Genomic DNA, 20,096 nt, shown 5'->3' with positions numbered 1-20,096 from the left:
AGAGAGTGTTGAGTAACACATGTGTTTAGCGCAGTGCTGGGCCCTGAGAAACCCTGGACACCCATTAATGGTTCGATGCACTGTTACTTGGTGCTGAGACCCAGAGAAGTGAAAGTCACCCAAGGTCACCCGGCAAGTTCATGAAAGGGTTGGGTTTGTGGCCCAGGTCTTTCTGGCCCCGTATCTACAGCCAAAAGAACCACGTTTGAGATCCACTAAATGCTCCCTCCAAGGATGATGCACTCGGCAACTAGCCCACCGGGAATGAGGGTTACTCCTGGCCAGAGAGGAGCTGACCAGGCAGGGGGAGCAGAAATGAGCAGGTTCCTGTCCCTGGAGGATTGCCCTCCTGCAGGGGAAACCCCCACCCCCACCCCCCGCAGCCTCTACTATCTTCCGTGGCCCAGACTTCTGACTAGAGCTGACAGCTGCTTCCCTTTCCTCGCCTTTAACCTTTCCTGTGCTGGCTTCAGCTCCCCGCACCTCAGCCCCAGCCAGGGACTTCCTGATTACTGAAACCGCAGGCACCACTGGGGACCTCTGCCTTGTGGGCACTGCCAGTAACTCACTTTCCCGAGTTCCTCTCCCGTTTGGCTTTCTGTCACACGCCACAGGCCAGAGAAAGTGACTCGGCGGGGCCCAGCCTCATCTCCGGCCACCTCTCCTCCTCACCTCTCGGGTTCCAAGCAGCCCCAAAGTCTCGTGGCGCCTCGGCCCTGAGGCCTCCCTGCCTGTGTGCTGTACTCACCACCCTTCTGACCTGGGAACCCCCCACCCATCTCGCTCTCCAGGCAAAGCCCCGGTCAGCCCTCGAACCCGGAGCTGATCAGCAAGCTCTCTGGTGGCCCTGCTGCCTCCAGGCCATTCTGTCAGGGGCTTCAGTGACTGCCTCCTTTCACAGCAGTTTTCTAGAATTCGGTTGTATCCACTTTCTCCCCGCATACCGGACTGTGAGCTCCTTTTGAGGCAAAAGCCGTTCCCTTCATCTCCCCGGAAACCAGGAAGCTCACGTCTCTAGCGATCATAGCCATGCCCCCTGAGCACCCACTGCCTGCCAGGTGCCATCCTGGCCGTTATTCACGGTCTCATCCTTTTAGCCAACAGCCAAACGAATATCACCATCCTATTTAGTTTACGATCGAGGAAAGTGAGGCGCTTGGAGCCCGCCTGATGTCCCCGTGGTCATACAGCTCCTCTGCGGAGCAGGTGGAATTCGAACCTGAACACTTGAACTTGTAGGGTCTGTGGCTTCACCACCCGGCTATCCATCCAGGAAGGATGGGGAATGCCTGACAAGAGGGAGCCAAGGAAGGGGTTTCTCCCTTCCAGGAGTCCAGGTCTTACTGGGGCCAGAGCAAGCACACGGGCGGACCCACACAGAGCATGGGAAAATACGAGGGGAAACAGAATCAAAAGCCACAATGTGTGCTACAGAGAAGTGCTTCTCCAGCGTGTATGTACCTCACCCGGAAATCTAGTGAAACTGTAGATTTGGATTCACATGGGGACGGGACCCAAGACTGCATTTCTAACAAGTTCCCAGGTGATGCTGATGCTGCTGGTCCCGGGTCCACACTTTAAGGAGCAAAGATGAACCCTGAAGCCAAAGTAGGCCAAAGGAGGCCAAAGGAGGGAGATTTCAGTGTAAGCTGCGGAGGTCCTGGGACAGTGTCCTGGGTCTGCGATGATGGCGGGGCTCTGGTGGGCGGAGGGAAGGGAGGGAAACATCCTCCTTGGGGTCATCCACCACCCTGCTCTCAGGAGCCTGGAGCGAGGGGTGGTTCCAAGGACCTGTGACTTATGCCCTAAAGCCACCTTGACACCCCCCCCCCCCTTAACGAGCAGCTGCACGGAGCAGGAGCTCCACATGTGAATAGCCTGTTTTTGAGAAATGTCCCATTCTGATCATGTCAGGAAACATTTTGCAGATTCAGAAGTCAGAGCCAAAGGGAAGTGCCGTGTGTCCTACAATTAGCTGCAGTGGTTAAATAGGAACAATCTTTCCCCCAAGTGGTTCCTCTTGAGGGGAACGTTTCTGCTGGCTGCAGGACTTTTTGGCCATCTATAAAGCTTCACAATGGAAAATAAAGAAATTCTCAAGGAGGACAAGTTCTTGGCTAGCACTGGAGAAAGAGAAACTATCAACCAAACCATGTTCCCTGCTATGGAGACCTTTGAAATCAACGGTAAAGTACTCCTTCCCAGTAATGGCATTCCCTGGTGATGTACTTTTTCTGTTGGCAACATGAGAATGGACAAGGTGATAGGAAGCCTAGGTTTGTACCATAGACTCTCACTAATCCATTTCTGGAATGCTTCAAGCTGGAATTCGTAGAATGCGAGTAATAGATGCTGTATCGTTAGCATATAGTTGGGGTTGCTTTTTTTAGCTTCGCAATAAATTGTATTCAAATAATTTCCCCAGATTAATGCAGTTACCATACGCTCCTGCTTTTTATTAGCGTCTTATTTGGACACACAGATTGTGCGATGAAATGGCAAAACGAAACAAGAGGGATGAAAAGTTTCCACAAAACTAAAGCCAGTGCCACATAGTTATTTAATGTAATTCCTTGAAAATTCTTCTAGGTGACTTCCATAATAACTGATGTGTTGATCAGGGAGTGCTTTCTGCATTTCGTGTGGGCTAGGCTATGTTTGTAGCTTCATAATTAGTTTGTCTTAGATTCGCTTCAGGTTTTAAAAATTCAGGCAACTCTGTCGTCTTTATTTTCTCCCTCATTGTTATACAGGTGGTGCATTTTTTAAATCTTCTAGACTTTAAAGTCACCAGGGGGTGTTTTCCACAGAGGATCTCTGGTTTTCCATTCCAGAATATCCTTTCGGAATTGCCTTCTGAACTAATGAGTCATTCCTGCTCCCAGTCTTTTCTGGAAGTTGTATGTTCAGAGCAAGCGAAGTTCTGTCCCCTGGCCTAATTTGTCTCTCCCATCCAGCATTTGTTCGTGTGGTCACCGGCTGGGATTTAAGGGGGTACAAAGATGAGGGGTTGGGTGTTCTGCCTTTAGGAATTTGCAGTGTGGTAACAGAGAACGCATGCACGCAAATGCCTTTAATAATTGTTGGCTATTCAGAACTTGGGGGAATGCAGCATTGCTGATATGTGCCTTTTAAGGTACTGAAAATGTGCAAGCAAAGTCAGCTGATCAAACATATTCAGCACCTGCTGGGCACTGTTCTCGGCACCGAGGGAACAAGCAAGAGTAAATGGGGAGTCTTCAGTCATGTTGGTGGTGGCAGGAGGATGGCAGGATGAGGCCACCCGTAAACTATTTCTGAGCAATTTGTCACCAGCACAGGACAGATCTATGGACAGATCCAACCTGGTCTCATGTGAAGGTCAGAGGTGGGAACTCTTCTAAAGTTGAAAGAATAAAGGGAATTAGTGACAGAAGATGCTGGCTGGAGCAGGAATAGAGGACCACAAGTTTATGATCTATTCATAGGGGATATTTAGAGAAATACAGATGGTTCCATGAGGTGGGGTCAACATTGAGTGGGGAAGTTCAGAGGGGACTGAGACTGGGACCAATTAATTTAGACTTTGTCTTGAAGGCAATGGGGAGCGTTGAACGTTTGACATTGGGCAAAGAGGCATTGGTTTGCATTTGAGATTACTTGATTACAGGACGAGCTACAAAGAGTAACTCTGAGGACAGAGAGAAGCATGGCAGCAAGAGACAATAAGAGGCAATGGTTATGAGGAAGGGAAAGAGAGAATGCTCTGGAAAGATATTAGAAGTCACGTCAGTAGGACTCTAATGGCGGGGCAACGCAAGTGAGGGGGGAGGCCAGCTTCAAGGAGGGATTCCAGCTTTCTGACTTGGTTTACAGAGGCCACTAACTAAAATTCTGACCAAAAACCGAACGAACAAACAAAACCCTCCAGCTTCGTTGGAAGGAACATTTTTCTAAATGCATTGACAACTTCCTGTCTTCTCATACAAAGATCGCGGACCATATGGAACTTTCCAGATGAATGCCATTATGAACAGTAATCTCTGTGAGGCTCTGTAACATAGTGACCCCCTCAGAGCTTACTGAAATGAATAAAACTCTTTGCTTCAGCACTAAATGGCTCCAAGCATCTTCCTTTCTTTCTTCCTCCCTTGCTCCCTCCCTTTCCTTATGTCTCCTGAAGATGGCTTTCGTTTTCTGAAGAGACTCAACCTACCGCTGGTCTTGCTGCGCAGAAGGCCCACCAAAACCCCCGGTGTTTCCTTGGGGACCAGTACGAGCCTCCCCCTCCCCCTCAACGGCAGAGCGTCTGGCCTTGAACAAGAAACTCTCCCCTTGTCCCCTGTGTCAGTATCCTTCTGGGATGCGCTCCTGTGCACCTTTTGGAAAATTGCGGACATTTTTCTTTACTGAGCTTCCTGTCTTTCCCCCAGTGTGTCTGGTTTCTCAAGAAGGAGCTCTGTTAGCACATCAGGAAGCTCTTGCGGTCCGTGGGATGGAATCTGTCTGGACCTCTCACCCGGAGCCCTCCACTATTTCGGGCCTCACGTCTTGCTTCTTGTACGCCTTCCCACCAATTTCCGTCTGAGAACATACTTCTTGACAGTGAAAACCCCCAAACACACGGGTGGAAAAGTTGTTTGTTCTGCTTAGCAGGAAGCACCGTTCCCCCCAGCGGTGGGTCTAGCTGTCTCTTCTTCCTGCTCTAAAGATGATTTTAAATATTCTCCAAATAGACCTGAACACTGGGCGCTGGCGAGATTGCTGTCACTCCAGGTCCTTGTTCTGACTTTGGTTTCTGTCACGTCCCTATTTCTCAGCATCTTTTAGACATCCAGCTCCACCCTTGAGTTCTTTTTTTCCTAGCTTTTTATTATGAAACCATTACAGACTCACAGAAAGTTGCAAAAACATGTGTAGGGAAGTCTCTGTGACCCCCCACCCGGTTTCTCCCTCCCGGTGAGAACATCTTGCGTAGCTACAATATCACAACCGGGAAATGGATATTGGCACAACTTATAGAGCTCAGATTTCATTAGTTTTACATGCATTCGTGTGTGTGTGTGTGTGTGTGTGTGTGTGTGAATAGTTCTCTATGAGTTTATCCTATGTGCATATTTGTGTAACGATCACCAGCATCAGAATACCGAACTGTTGCATCACAAGACTCTGTGTCATGTTATCTTTATAGCCACACATACATACCCCTCACCGCCCCCCACCGGCGATCCGCGTCCCCTGGCAATCACCAATCGGTTCCCCAATTCTACAGTTTTGCCGTTTAAAGAATGGTGTATAAACGGAATCACACAGTATGTAACTTTTTTAAGATTGGCTTTTTTTCCACCTAGCACGATTCCCTCGAGATCCATCCAAGTTGGTGTTATGTATCAACAGCTCTTTTTATTAAGGGGTGTTTCTCGTGAGTATTATCCCATGATATGAATGTACCGCAGCGTGTTTAACCACGCACCCCTTGAAAGACGTAACACACTGTTGCCAGTGTGCAGCTACTGCGAATACAGCTGCTATGATCATTTACGAAAAAGTTTTTGTGTAAGCCTAAGTTTTCATTTCTCCGGGATAAACGCCTCCAAGTGCAGCGGCTGCATTCTAAGTGTGGGTTTGGTTTTTTAAGAAGCGGTGGATCTATTCTTCCAGCGTGGCTGTGTCATGTTACGTTCCCACCCGTGACGTACAGTTTCTCTGAGTCCTTGCCGGCAATTGGTATTTTTACTATTTTTATTTTAGCCATTCCGATGGGTGCCTGATTGCGATATCCTATTGTAATTTTGATTTGCGTTTTCCTAACGGCTGCTAATGTCTGCAAATATTCTCTCCCAGTCTGTAACGTGTCTTTTCATCCTCTTAACAGTCTTTTACAAAGCAAAAGTATTTAATTCTATGGGGGAGGCCCTACCTAGCAATTTTCCCTTTTACAGATTTACAGTCTAATTTCCCCTTTTGCAGATTTAGAGATTTATAGATTTACAGATTTACAGATTTACAGATTTACAGTCTAAGCCCTCTTCACCTGGCCTGAGGGCCCACAAGTTTTCTCTTATGTTTAATTCTAAAAGTTTTATAGGGGAGGTGGGTGAGGGGATGGGCTACACGGGTGATAAGTATTAAGGAGGGCACTTTTGGGGATGGGCACTGGGTGTTATATGTAAGTGATGAATCACTAAATTCTACTCCTGTAACCAATACTACACCATACTTGTCGATGTCGAAACATCAAGTAGCTATTCCTCACATTTTATTCTTTTTCAAGATGATTTTAGCTATTCTACAGTTTGTACCTTTCCATGTAAATTTTAGCATAAGCTTACTGATACCTACAAAAAAAAAAAAAAAAAACCTTTTTGGGATTTTATCGGAATTGTATTACACTTCCAGGTCAGTTTTGGAGAACTGACATCTTAACTATGTTTAGTCTTACAATCCGTGAACACAGTGCATCTCCACATTTATTTAGGTCTCTGTTTTTGTTTTTTTGGTTTTGTTTTTTAATCAGGGTATTCAAATTTTCAGCCTACACCTCCTGTATACATTTTGTCGCCTTCATATCTAAAAAGTTCATTTCCTTTGGAGCGACTGTAATTGCCATTATGTTTTAATTGTGATTTCCACCTATTTGCCAGGAATATATCAGTAGTGACTGAATAAGAGAGTGAGAACAGACATCCGTGCCTTCTTCCCAATCTTCAGAGCAAATGATCCTGTTTCATTATTATGTATCATGTTAACTTTAGATATTTTTAGATGCTCCTTTTTTTTTCAAGTTTTATTTATTTTTGAGAGAGAGAGAAAAGAAGCACATGCGTGCACACAGGAAGGGCAGAGAGACAGGAAGAGAGAGAATCCCAAGCAGGCTTTGCACTGTCAGAGTGGAGCCCAAAGCGGGGCTTGAACTCACAAACTGTGAGATGATGACCTGAGCCCTAATCAAGAGTTGAACGCTTAACTGACTGAGCCACCCAGGCACCCCATTAGATGCTCCTTTTTTTTTTTAAGTTAAGGAAATTCTATTTTATTTCTAGTTTGTTGAGAGTTTTTACTTATGAATTTATTATTTATAAAGAGAGTTAGAATTATGAATTATAATTATGAGAGTTTCAGTATGAATTTGATTTTGTCAAGTACTTTTTCTGTGTCCATTATATGGTTATCTGATTTTTCTTCTTTAGCTCATTGATATGGTGGATCATACTGATTGATTTCTGGATATTGAATCAGAGTTACATACCTAGAAATCCCCTTTAGTCATGGTATATATAAATTCTTTTTATACATTGTTTAACATGGTTTACTAATATTTTGTGGAGGATTCTTATGTCACATTTCATGAAAGGTACTGATCTTCAGTTCTCTTTTTTTATGTTATCTTTGGTTTGCATTTTCAAGATAATCCTGACCTCCTAAAATGAGTTAGGAACTGTTCTCTACTCTTCCATTATCTTGTAAGAGAGTATGTAAAGCTAGTGTTAATTCTCTTAAAGGTTTGATAGGATGTTCCAATAAAATTATCTGGGCCTTGACATTTCTTTTTCAGGAGCTTTTTCAGTACAAATTAAGTTTATTTAATATATACAGACATTCATATTATGTATTTCCTATTGGCTGAGTTTTGGTAGTTTGTAGTTTTTGAGAAATTGATTCATTTCTTCCAAGTTGTGAGCATAAAGTCAGTGACAGGATTTTCTTATTTTCTTGTTCCGGGCTGCAGGAACTGTGGTGATAGCTCCTATTTGAGTCCTTATATTGATGATTTGTGTCTTTTCCTCTTTTAACTTTGTGAGTCTTGCCAGAGCTTTATCGATTTTATTGATTTGATTCATGGAACCAATGTTTTGTTCTTTTGATGCTCTCTTTCGTTTTCCTATTTTAAATCTCATTGATTTCTGCTCTGATCTCTGTTATTTTGTTTGTTTGTTTGTTTCTGGTTGCTTAGGGTTTATTTTGCTGCTCTCTTCCAATTTCTTGAGCTAGGACCTTAGCTTATTGGATTGAGACCATTCCTTATTTGTAATGTCAGCCTTTAGTGCTGCTATGAATTTCCTTCTCAGTGCTACTTTAGCTGAATCCAATAATTTGATATGTTGTATTCTCACTTTCAATCAGTTGCATTTTTTAAAATTTTTATTTAAGGGGTACCTGGTTGGCTCAGTCAGTTAAGCATCCAACTCCTGATTTTGGTTCATGGCATGATTTCACAGATCATCGGTTCAAGCCCCATGTCAGGCTCTGCACCGACAGCACGGTGCCTGCATGGGGTTCTATGTCTCCCCCTCTCTCTGTCCTTCCTCTGCTCTCCTTCTCTCTCTCTCAAAAAAAAAATATTTATGACTTTATAGCTCATACATTATTTAATTTTTAAAAAAAATTTCCAAGTGTTTAGAGGTTTTCCTTGTCTGTCTGTTACTGATTTCTGTTTTGATTCGATTGTCAGGAACCATACTCTGTGCAACTTCATTTCTTTTCCATTTTGTTGGGGTTTGTTTTAGGACCCATGATATAGTCTATCTTGGTGAATATCTCATGTGTGCATGGAAAGAATGTGTATTCTGCTATTGTTGCATGGAATATTCTATAACTGTTCTTTAGATTCTATTGGTTTATGCTGTTGTTCATTTCTTCTATAGCTTTGCTGATTTTTGATCAGTTTCTGAGAGTGGGATGTTAATATCCCCAGTATTATCGTGGATATATTGATTTCTCCTTCAGTTATATCAATTTTTGCTTCATACAAATGGGAGCTCTGTTGTTGACTTTCTTGGAGATAGCATATGGTTGAGTCATGCTTTTTAATCCACTTTGTCATTATCTGCCTTCTCATTGGTTTGTTTTTTAAAGTTTATTTATTTATTTTGAGAGAGAGAGAGAGAGAGAGCATGCACACGATCAGGAGAGGGGCAGAGGGAGAGAAAGAGAGAGAGAATCACAAGCAGACTCCATGCTCCATGCTGAGCCTGACATGGGGCTCGATCCCACGACAGTGAGATCAAGACCTGAGCCAAAATCAAGAGTCAGACGCCCAACTGACTAAGCCACCCAGGTGCCTCCTAACTGACATCTTTAAACCATTGACATTAAAGCAATTATTGATGTGTTAGGGCTTAAATCTGCCATGCTATTATGCATTTTCTCTTTGTTCCTCTGGTTCCCATTAGCAGTTTTTCTTATCTTACTTTCCCATGAGTTGCTTGAACATGTTTTAGGATTCCATTTTGACTTATTTATATTTTTTTGTTTGTTTTTAGTTCATCATTTGAAATAGTTTTCTTAATTTTTTTTTTCTGAGCACTACACCGTACATATATAATTTATCACAGTCTACGGACATCAACATTCTACCACCTTCAGTCAAGTGTAGAAATCTTATTTCCATTTATGTCTTTTGAGCCTTTCCAGTTTTGAAATGTAATCATCTTAAACATTTCCTCTACATGCACTAGGTATCACATAATTATGATTTTTTTTTTCAAACATCAAATGTGCTTTTAAAGGGGCGCCCAGGTGGCTCAGTCAGTGAAGCCTCCGACTTCGGCTCAGGTCATAATCTCATAGTTCGTGAGTTCGAGCCCTACATTGGGCTCTGAGCTGACAGCCTGGAGCCTGGAGCCTGCTTCCAGTTCTGTGTCTCCCTCTCTCTCTCTGCCCGTCCAGTGCTCATGCTCTGTCTCTCTCTCTCTCTGTCAAAAATAAATAAACATTAAAAAAATTGTTAAGAAATCGATTAAAAAAAATGTGATTTTAAAAAATCATGAGAGGGGCGCCTGGGTGGCTCAGTCGGTTAAGCGGCCGACTTCGGCTCAGGTCATGATCTCACGGTCCGTGGGTTCGAGCCCCGCTTCAGGCTCTGTGCTGAAAGCTCAGAGCCTGGAGCCTGTTTCCGATTCTGTGTCTCCCTCTCTCTGACCCTCCCCCGTTCATGCTCTGCCTCTCTCTGTCTCAAAAATAAATAAATGTTAAAAAAAAAAATTAAAAATCATGAGAGAGATGGCCTAAACACATCTCCATGTTTACTCATTCTTTTTTCTTCTTCTTTCCTTTTGCAAGTGCTATGCTTTCTGCTGTTATCATTGCCCTTCTGTCTGAAGAACTTCCTTCGGCCATTCTTCCTTTCTTTTTTTTTTTTAAGATTTTATTTTTATTAAAAAACATTTTTTTAATGTTTATTTTTGAGAGAGAGACAGAGACAGAGAGAGAGAGAGAGGTAGCACGAGCAGGGTAAGGGCAGAGAGAGAAGGAGACACAGAATCTGAAGCAGGCTCCAGGCTCCGAGCTGTCAGCACAGAGCCTGACGCGGGGCTCAAACTCACAAACTGTGAGATCATGATCTGAGCCGAAGTTGGACGCTTAAGCAACTGAACCACCCAGGCGCCCCAAGATTTTATTTTTAAGTAATCTCTACACCCAACCCATAACCCTGAGATTAAGAGTCACAAGCTCCACTGACAGCCAGACAGGCGCCCTCTGTTAGCCATTCTGTAAAGGTAGATCTAGCAGCAATAACTTTGTGTAGTTTTCCTTCATCTGAGAATATCTTTATTTCCTGTTCATTCTTAAGGGATATTTTCACTGGATACAGTTGATAATTCATTTTTTGAGCACATGAAAAATGTCATGTCACTTCCGCTTTCAGATGAGAAATCTGCTATCATTCAAATCGGTATGTCTATAGGTCATGAGTCATTTTTTCTTGGCTCCCTTCAAGATTTTTTCTTTTTCTTTAGATTTTTAATTTTCTTGGTATGTAGGGCTGTTTTTTCCCCAGCTTTTTTACTTGTGATGTGTCTTGTTATTGAGTGCTTTGAATTTATCACGTTTGGGGTTCGCTCAGCTTCTTGAATTGGTAGGTTTGTGACTTTCGCCAGATTTGAGAAGTTTTCAGCCACCATTATTTCTTTAAATATTTTTTTCGGCTTCACGCTCTGGGACTTTAATGACATGAATGTTATGTGTTTTGCTATTGATACATAGGTCTCTAAGTCTCTTTATTTATTCTTTTAGTCAATTTACTCTGTTTTCCAGAAAGCATGATTTCTATTGTTCTATCATTTAGTTCATTGATTCTTTCCTTCATCACATTTATTGCACTGTTGAGCCCATCCAGTGAGATTCTTTTTTTAATTGGTAGTTTGAAGTTCTACAATTTCCATTTGGTTCTTTTTTATATTCTCTATTTTTTCGTATATTAAAAAAATATGTTTGGGGCGCCTGGGTTAAGCATCGGTTAAGTGTCCGACTTTGGCTCAGGTCATGATCTCACGGCTCATGGGTTCGAGCCCCCGCGTCGGGCTCTGTGCTGACAGCTCAGCGCCTGGAGCCTGCTTCAGTTTCTGTGTCTCCCTCTCTCTCTGCCCCTACCCTTCTCATGCTACCTTTCTCTCTCTCTGTCTCTCTTTCTCTCTCAAAAAGAAATAAACGCTAAGATTTCTCTTTATTTTATTGTTTAAAGAGTATTTGTAATTGAGCGTTAAAGCCTTTTTGTTTTACCCGCTCTCAAGTCCTTATCAAATAAGTCCAATGTTTTTGACACCTGCCAATTGTCTTCTCTCATTCAGGTTGCCATTTTCTCTGTTCTTGGTATGATGAGTGGTTTTCCGTTGTATCGTGGACACGTTGTGTAGTATGTTAGGAGACGCTGGATCCTTTTAAATCTTCTGTTTTGGTAGAAAATCACTTCGCTGGTATCACATGCATTCTGGCCCATGTTGTGGGCTGTGGTTCCAATATCAACTTAGTTTTCAGAGCCCTCACTACGCTGTTCTGGTCTACTTTGTTCCCCTGATGCTATGGGTATCCTTGCTGGTTCCCTTCTGGTGCTGCCTGCAGGGGCAGAAGATACTTCCTCAAACTGTCCAGTGGTGCTAGGTGGGGGGTGGAGACATCAAGCCAATAGGGCAGAAGCCACTTTCCTGGGCCTGCCCACCAGTAGCCTAGTGCTGGGTTCAAGGCGGGGTGGGCAGGGGAGGGTGCTTCTGCACCCACCAAAGCCAAATCTGCCACAGCACAAGGAGCTGGGAGAGGGCAAGCCTGGGAACCCTAGAGTCTGCGTATGGATTTTTTTTTTTTATTCGTGGAGATCTTTTATAGAATTGAAATTTCATTTGCCTCTGGAGCCACATTTTCATTGGGAGTCAAACAATAGAGCTGCCACATTTCTGAAAACTGTTTCTCTAAACTCTTCAGCCAGACTCACCACGGTTTGCTCCGGGGAAGCTCTTTCTAGCTCCCCAGCGGCTTCTTTCATTCTCTCGTCTCAGACTGCTCTTCCTTGTTGGGGAGATCCAGTCTGGAGGAGAAACTCCTTCGCAGTTTCTTCTACTCCCTTAGAGCTTAAATGATCGGCATAGACGGTAAAGAATTTATCAGATTGGGGCGCTTGGGTGGCTCAGTCGGGTAAGTGTCCGTCTCTTGATTTCAGCTCAGATCATGACCCCACCGTTCGCAAGTTCGACCCCCACCTTGGGCTCGGCATTGACAGCACGGAGCCTTCTTGGGATTCTCTCTCTCTCTCTCTCTCTCTCCCTCTCTCTGCCCCTTCCGTAACTCTCTCTCTCACAATAAATAAATAAAAACTTTAAGAAGATTCATCCCGAATCTTATTTAAAAAAAAAAGAAAACTTAAGCAGATTATCAGCTCTGTACAAAGTCAGTTAGAGAAATGCCATTCCCAGTTTCTAAAATACCTTGCCTCTGTGTTACATGATAGCTCTGGCTTAAAAAAGCACCCTCGTTGGGGCACCTAGGTAGCTCAGTTGGTTAAGCGGTTAAGTGTCCGACTTCAACTCCGGTCATGATCTCACAGCTTGTGGGTTCGAACCCCACGTCGGGCTCTGTGTGGACAGCTCAGAGCCTGGAGCCTGCTTCGGAGTCTGTCTCCCTCTCTCCGCCCCTCCCCCACTCATGCTCTGTCTCTCTCTTTCTCTCTCTCTCTCTCTCTCTCAAAAATAAGTAAACATAAAAAGAAAAAAAAAGCATCCTGGGCCTGAGTGAACACCCCTGAACTACTCCCATCATACTATCATGTCTGGTTTTCCTTTCATCATCCTTACTCAAATGCCTTCCACCCCTCCGACCATCTGGTTTGAACATACTCGTATTTTCATATGATAACTAACTTGAATCTAAATATGTTTTAAAGCCGTTAAAGAAAGCTATGTGTCCCCTTGCCAATTTAATGATACTAAAATGTGAATTAAAGAAAAGAGAATATCTATATTTTCCATGCTGGCCCTCATTGCCACCTCTGACCTCTCTAACACCGTGTCTCTGAAGCACACTATCTTTCTATTCCCATTGTTTCCTTGGCTTTAGTGCTGTCTGCTTTGTGAGTTCGAGCCCTGCATCGGGCTCTGCGCTAACAGTATGGGGTTGCTTGGGATTCTCTCTCTCTCTCTCTCTCTCTCTCTTTCTCTTTCTCTCTGCCTCTCTCTCTATATATATCTTAAAACAAACATTTTTTTACAAGGTGTAGTGCTGTCTACAAGATTGTATTCATCGTCCGCCATCTTCTGTTAAACGCGAGGCCTCCCTTGTGCGTTGCCCATCCTTGCCACAATGACACGCTTACCTGAGGTCTGCCGTTGCGTTCCTGATGCTTTCCCAACACTTCTAACCTGGCAGTGCTCCACTCTGCAAGTGCTCAGCGCCCAACCTCTGCGGCCACTCATTCATCCATTGAATATTCATCTTCCAGCACGTCGTGTGTGGTCTACACCACATTGGTGCCAGAAGGCAGTCCAAGAAGCTTCCGGGCTATTTGGGGGAAACTGAGACATAAACAAGACACGGTTCAGGGAGATGGATGCCTCATCAAGCGGAAACCCAGGGCGATGTGGGGAGGCAGAGTGGGATCCCACCTAACCCAGGGGAATCAGAGAATGCGTCCTGGAGCAGGAGGAGCTCCGCCGTGCTCCCCAAAGATGAGGGGGAATTAGTCACGCAGAAGGGAGGAGGCAGGGCCATGTACTCAGAGGAGATACAAGGCCTGGAATCAGAAGGGTGTCACCACGAGTGGTCCGGCCTGACTCTTGGTCAGGGTCCACATGGGGTGTGGTGTGGAGGTGTAGCCACGGGACAACTGGCTGGCAGGAGGTGAACAGGACAGTGGGCAGTGAACAGCCACTGGAGGGCTGAAGATAGGGAAGCGACTTGGCCAAGTTGTGTGTCAGAGTGCTCACCGAGGCCGCCGTGTGGGCCCCCCTTTTGGGAGGGGCAGTGCGGGGGACAGTCTGTGCTAGACGAAGCATAACCAAGTGCCACTAACTAAAAAACCACCCAATCAAATAACCACTCCTCTTGCCTCTGCCAGAGCCATCTTGAGACCACCATGCATTAGACGATGCCAACGCAGAGGCATGTGCCCTGCAGGTGGCTGGAAGGATCATCAGCAGAATAGTAACGGTTCCACAGGTGATGGAAACTAGACGCGAGGTTCCTCTACACCGTCACCTACCACAAAGCAAAAAAAAAAAAAAATGTGTTCACCACCCCTGCCTCCCTCCCCTGGGAGGCTCACCTATGATCCCTTTTGCCCTCACACCTGCCCTTGGAGTTCATTGTAAATGCATTTTTCCAAGGGCGACTGTCAGTGTAGGTTGATGAGGGAAGCTCAGGCCTTGGGGTTAGACAGACCCAGGGACACATGCCTGTTGTGTTGCCCTAACTTCTCTGAACACCAGGTCTGTACAAAGGGATAATCACACCTACCTTGCAGGATTGTGGGAAGCATTAGAGATGATAGAGGACAGTGCCTGGCACCGAGTAGGCCGGCTCCCCACCTTTGGATGCCCCAAAGTGGGGAGACAGCTGGAATGGGGAAAACACTGGAGTTAGAACCACCGTGGCCTCCTTTTGTAACACCCCAGACTGGAAACAGCTTGTCAACGGGGACGTTATCTGCAGGAATTGTGGCTCTTGTCTTTAAGGAATATCAGGCAGCTGTTAAAAGAATGGCCCAATCTCTCTCTACAAAAAGACAAAAGACAAACAAACGACTGGAGGAATGTCCGTAGAAAATCACTCATTGCAGAAAGCAACGTGCTGTATTATATGTAATATGACGTCATCTGGGTAAAATCGAAAGAAAAAACAAGTCCATTCAGCAGGGTACGGGTTTGTCAGTTTCCATGAATAAGCAGGACGAAGGCCACACCCCAGAACGCCAGCAAAGCTTATGTCAGTGGGTTAGGACGCCAAGGAACTCAGGTCCCCTGAAGTCCCTGATGACAAGATCATTAACCTTTGCAATGCTCTCTATATTGTTTGATAAATTATATTAAGCAGGTTGTGTTTTTATAATTACATAATCTAAAGACAAAGAAAGCCAAAGCCTGAACCTGATTTCCAGATCTGCATCTCATGACCTGATAGGTTTTTCAACTTCTCCGAACCTCACCCACAGTTTATAAAGAGGCAACAAGCATCCTCCTCCCAAAGTTTTGAAATTTAAGTATGTTCACTCATTAATTCATCCGCCGAACGTCTCTTGAGAGCCCTCTACTTCCAGGCACTGGAAGGGGCTTTGGCAGTGAGCCTGGTTTAAGGACTGCACTCTTCCAACTGATGACGTGTGGCATGGGTGTTTGTGTGCCCAGCACACCAGTGAGTGACCGATGATAGCATTTCCTGGTTTGTGGGAAGAGGAGGATCGGGGGAAGACTTGGGGGTAGTGAGACATTGTGTCTTTACCCTCGACCTCACGGGGTAAAGACCTCACGGTCTTTACCCTCCCCTCACACAGAGGGGAATCGGACGCAGTTTGGGGCTCCCTGTTCTCTGCCTTCTACAATAGCCACCTTCTACCGGGGTTGTGTTTCAGATCCGAAGTCCAGGAAGAGAAAGACGGTTAACTGCTTCATGGTCATGGTGGCCATCTACCTGGTTCTCCTCACCGCAGGTGCCGGGCTGCTGGTGGTAAAAGGTAAAGAGATCTGGTGCTGTCTGGTGCTTCCTGGGCTGACAAAGGGCTCAGGTTTGAGCGAAGAGCCCTGGGGTCACCTGTGGAGAGAGAGTTCTTAGTCTCTGGGCAGCTACATTGATGGAGGGGGTGGGGAGTGGCCAGGGAGGAGTGTGTGTGTGTGTGTGTGTGTGTGTGTATGTATGAGAGAAAGAGACAGAGACATATTGATAGAGAGAGAGAGAAAGCACATGTGAACCTATGTGTGTCTAGAGCGGTGAACAGTGCGATAACTTCACCCAGGATGTCATGTGTGTCTTTCATCAAGGATCCCCAGCGTCTGGGTGTGAAAGGGCTCTATTGAGCGGATTGTTCATTTTATTTTTATTATTTTTTAAATTTTTTAAATGTTTTTATTTATTTTTGAGAAAGAGAGAGAGACAGAGCGTGAGTTGGGAGGATCAGAGAGAGAGAGAGAGAGAGACACAGAATCCAAAACAGGCTCCAGACTCCAAGCTGTCAGCACACAGCCCCATGCCGGGCTCAAACTCATGAACCGCGAGATCATGGCCTGAGCGGAAGTCGGACGCTTCATCGACTGAGCCCCCCGGGGGACCCCCGGTTGTTCATTTTAACATGATCTTACTTTCAAAGTGTCCCCAGTCCAAATGTTAAGGTCATGAAGCAATTCCACCCGCAGACACAGAAGTCATGCAAGAACATCGTGTGCTCAGCTGTCATAAACATGTGTCACTCGCATATTAAGGTCACACATGATTAGATCACACCAGTACATTAGTCATCATACGTTCACACCCAGAGTATCCAGGAAGGCTGAAGGTTGATCGCGATGCTGTGGGTACATCCCTAGGCCACGCAGGAATATTCTATGATGTGTAACGTCATGCCCGGTATAAAGCACACATGTGCAAGGTATGGAAAGAGCTCTGTGCTCACGTTAGGTCCTCATAACACATGACATGTGTGTTTAGTATTCAGGACCCACAGAAGCCATGCACATATGACACAGGAATGTCAGGGACATGCTCACATGCCCGGGGCTTTAATGAGGTCCCTAAGAGAATGTTGTGGGGTGGGGGTGGGGTGTCCAGTTCTGAATCTTCAGGAGCGGCTCTGGGCCCTGGAGATGCACTTCGCCAATGGAACGCTGGGAGCCGAGGACAACCCGTCCTTCTCTCTGCTCCAGTCAATGCCCATCCCGCACCTCCCTGGGGGCGCGCTGGGGCTACAAGTCTTACAGGCCCAGATCACCCAGGTCCGCACCAGGCAGGAGCATCTGCTGCGGAAAGTGGACAACTTCACTCGAAACCCAGGTTTGGCCCCCTCCCCTTGCACAGGGACCCTTCAGAGGATGGAAAGTAGGGGCTGCTGGCTCATGGGTAAGGGGATCTTTGGGCCTGAAAGTCCTTCCCCGGCAAAGAGAGCATTCCAGAACCCAGAGTATGAGACCCTGGGGCCCAAGACAAGGGGTGAGAGCCAAATGGACGGGCATGAGGTTACAGCCCCATCGGGGGCTGCAGACAGTGGGTCAAGAGCCTAGGGTGCAAGTGCCCTATCCAAGCAGAGTATGACCTCCGAGAGCCAGGGACCAGAGCAATCGGCCCAAGGCCAGGTCTTAGTCACAAAGCCCACAGATGGATCTAGAACATTTGGGAAGGTGGGTAAAACACAGAGCCTGGGACGATTCCCAAGACCACTCCCGTGCAGCCAACTAATACTGGCTCGTGGCTGAAGAGAGCATCACGGAAGGCACCAAGCTGGTCCAGGTCACGTGAGAACCCTGGAGGGAGGGGGCAGTGGGCCTGCTGGGGAAGTGTGGTGGCTTGGAAGATAGGGCTGCGCACGGGAGAAAACAGAGTGGACGGTGGAGATGCCAGTGCCCTCCGCCTTCCCTCGGTCTTCCCTGGGCCAGGCGAGGCTGTCCGCCACTGCACCTGCCACCCTCTGGCTGTGCCCACGCAGGAAGAGCTGATCTGGGCCAAACCGGCTCCTAGGTGTGATCTGTTTGCAGCGTTCACACTGTGGCCTGGAGCTCCGGCTCTTCTGTCTCCAGAGACAGCCTTGGGGGCTGATTCCATGACGGTGGTTCTGTGCCCAGGGGAGCACATGCTGAAAGGACTCAGGGTCCAGGTGGGCAAATCCCTCCGAGGCTGCGTCGTGAGCGCAGACAGAGGCCGAGCCCTGATGTGAGGAGAGGTGACAGCCGTGGTAGATGGGTGGAGTCCAGGCTTAGCCGCTCAGACACCGGGACCAGCCCTCTCTTCATTGACATACAAAGGTGGTGATCCACACGAGGGGCCCTGCCTTTAACCTGAGGCTCTTCCTTCGTGGGTTTGGCTCCAAGGTCTTCTGACCACACAGGGGAGACTCCGGGGGTCTCAACCTTCTCTCCACACTTCTGCAGCTCCCAGGGATCCACAGCTCTCCGGTGCAGACCACTACCTGCAACCAAACATCCGGCTTTCTCGAAAACATTCATTCCTGGAAAATACCCGAGCGTTGGGCCCCTGTTGTCCAAATCCCCCGTTTGCCTGAAGCCCCTGCTCCTCAGCCCCAAGGGCACACAGCCTTCCAGCTCTGAGCTGGGTGCGCCCGCCCGGCCCAGCCTACAACCCTCTCTTCTCCCCTTGCAGAGCTGTTCAGGATCAAAGGGGAACGAGGCGCTCCAGGTACGTTCGTTTCCGCTCTGACCCACGTCGCCCGCTCCCCACAGCCTTCCCCCAGGGGCTCCTGGGCCTGTGCTTTTCTGGGCCTCAACCCCAGCTTACCTCCCACCGGCCTCCAGAGCCCCCCTACAAACTCACTGGTCCTCAGTTGGGTCTGCTCTCTGTTCCCTGACCGTGCTGGGACTCCCAGCCTCTGGGCCTCTACTCTGCTCCTTGCCTGAAATGAGAAGTGACCTCTCCCTCCACCGCGCCCAGCCGATTCTAAGCCATCTTCCGAGGCCAACCTACGTGCATCCCCCCTGCTCCTTCTCCTCCTGGCGTCCCTGCTGCCCATGCAGGACTCCCCCTCTGTCTCCCATAAGCACTGATTCCAGGGCTGATTACCCAACACCTAGCTCGTCTCCCCACCTTGCCGTGATTGTTGACAGGGCCGCACAACTCGCGTCTCCTAGAGCACCGTAATGACATGGGGGAAGGGGTGGACCGTAACGGGAGGGGCAGCCTCTAATCCCAGGTCTGCTGCTTACCAGCTGTGTGACTTGGGGCCAGGTACTTAACTTTTCTGGACCCTCAGCCCCTCACTGGTGTCAAAACTAAGGGAGACAATTGGGCTCACTCCATAGGGATGCTGGAAGATTCATGGGAAGTGGCGGGCCACGAATGTCTGACAATGGCAAGTGCTCTCTGAGGACAACCCCCTCGGCTGCTTTCTCTTTCTCCTTGAACACACTCAGGTTTCGTTGCACACGTGTGCACACGCTTCATTCACGTCCTACTCCTTTCTGTCACCTGAGTGGTTGAAATTCCACCCGGAAGATAAGGGTACACAGCCTTCTTGGGACAAAACTCCTTGGCTTCAGAATCTTTCACATATGGCCCAGATCACGCTGCTGGCCAGGAAGAGTTGTGTTGTTTATTTTTTAATGTTTATTTATTTATTTTTGATAGAGAGATTGAGAGAAAGAGAGAGAGAGAGAGAGAGAGCTCGCGCGTGTGCACAGGGGAGAAAGGGAGAGAGAGAATTCCAAGCAGGCTCTGTACCACCAGTGCAGAGCCGGATGCGGGGCTTGAACCCACGAACCGTGAGATCATGACTTGAGCCGAAACCAAGAGTCAGACACTTAACTATTTGAATCACCTGGGCGCCCCTGCTGGCCAGGAAGAGTTTTGAGGCAGCAGAGTTTTGAGTGTGCACTGTGTGACTATCACACCGGGACAAACAGTGGCTCCCTCTGGAGCTGGGTGGCCTTGAACCAGTCACTTAACATTTCTGAGTTCTGTGTTCTCCCCTCGCAGCAGGGGATAATCCCAGGACATCCCGGGATTGGTGCGAGAATTAAAATGATGAAGGTAAACATGCTTAGTCCAAGGCCCAGCTCAGAGGAAGCATTCGATAGTGTCGTTGCTGTTATCTGTTGTTACTATTTGCTTTGTTATTTTCTGGGGCAGATTGAATGCGCTAATTCCGGGGCAGTCCCGGCCTGATTGAACGTCGTCTCCTCCCTTCCAAGGAGATGCTG

General features: G+C 46.9%; 1 protein-coding gene across 1 annotated transcript in view; it reads left to right on the top strand.

Annotated features, from left to right (window-relative positions):
- The first annotated feature begins 1,998 nt into the window (after positions 1-1,998).
- Positions 1,999-20,096, top strand: part of MARCO (macrophage receptor with collagenous structure) — a 39,952-nt gene continuing 21,854 nt past the window's right edge. Inside the window, exons 1-4 of the mRNA XM_042954252.1 lie at positions 1,999-2,186; positions 15,812-15,913; positions 17,002-17,223; positions 18,544-18,579. Coding sequence (XP_042810186.1) covers positions 2,078-2,186; positions 15,812-15,913; positions 17,002-17,223; positions 18,544-18,579 — 469 coding nt within the window. The 5' untranslated portion in view covers positions 1,999-2,077. The remainder of the gene's footprint in view (positions 2,187-15,811; positions 15,914-17,001; positions 17,224-18,543; positions 18,580-20,096) is intronic.

This window comes from Panthera leo, chromosome C1 (genome assembly GCF_018350215.1).
Source record: "Panthera leo isolate Ple1 chromosome C1, P.leo_Ple1_pat1.1, whole genome shotgun sequence".
NCBI classification, from domain to species: domain Eukaryota; kingdom Metazoa; phylum Chordata; class Mammalia; order Carnivora; family Felidae; genus Panthera; species Panthera leo.
The sequence above is the reverse complement of the archived record's forward strand: the minus strand, read 5'-3'. Positions and strand labels throughout refer to the sequence as shown.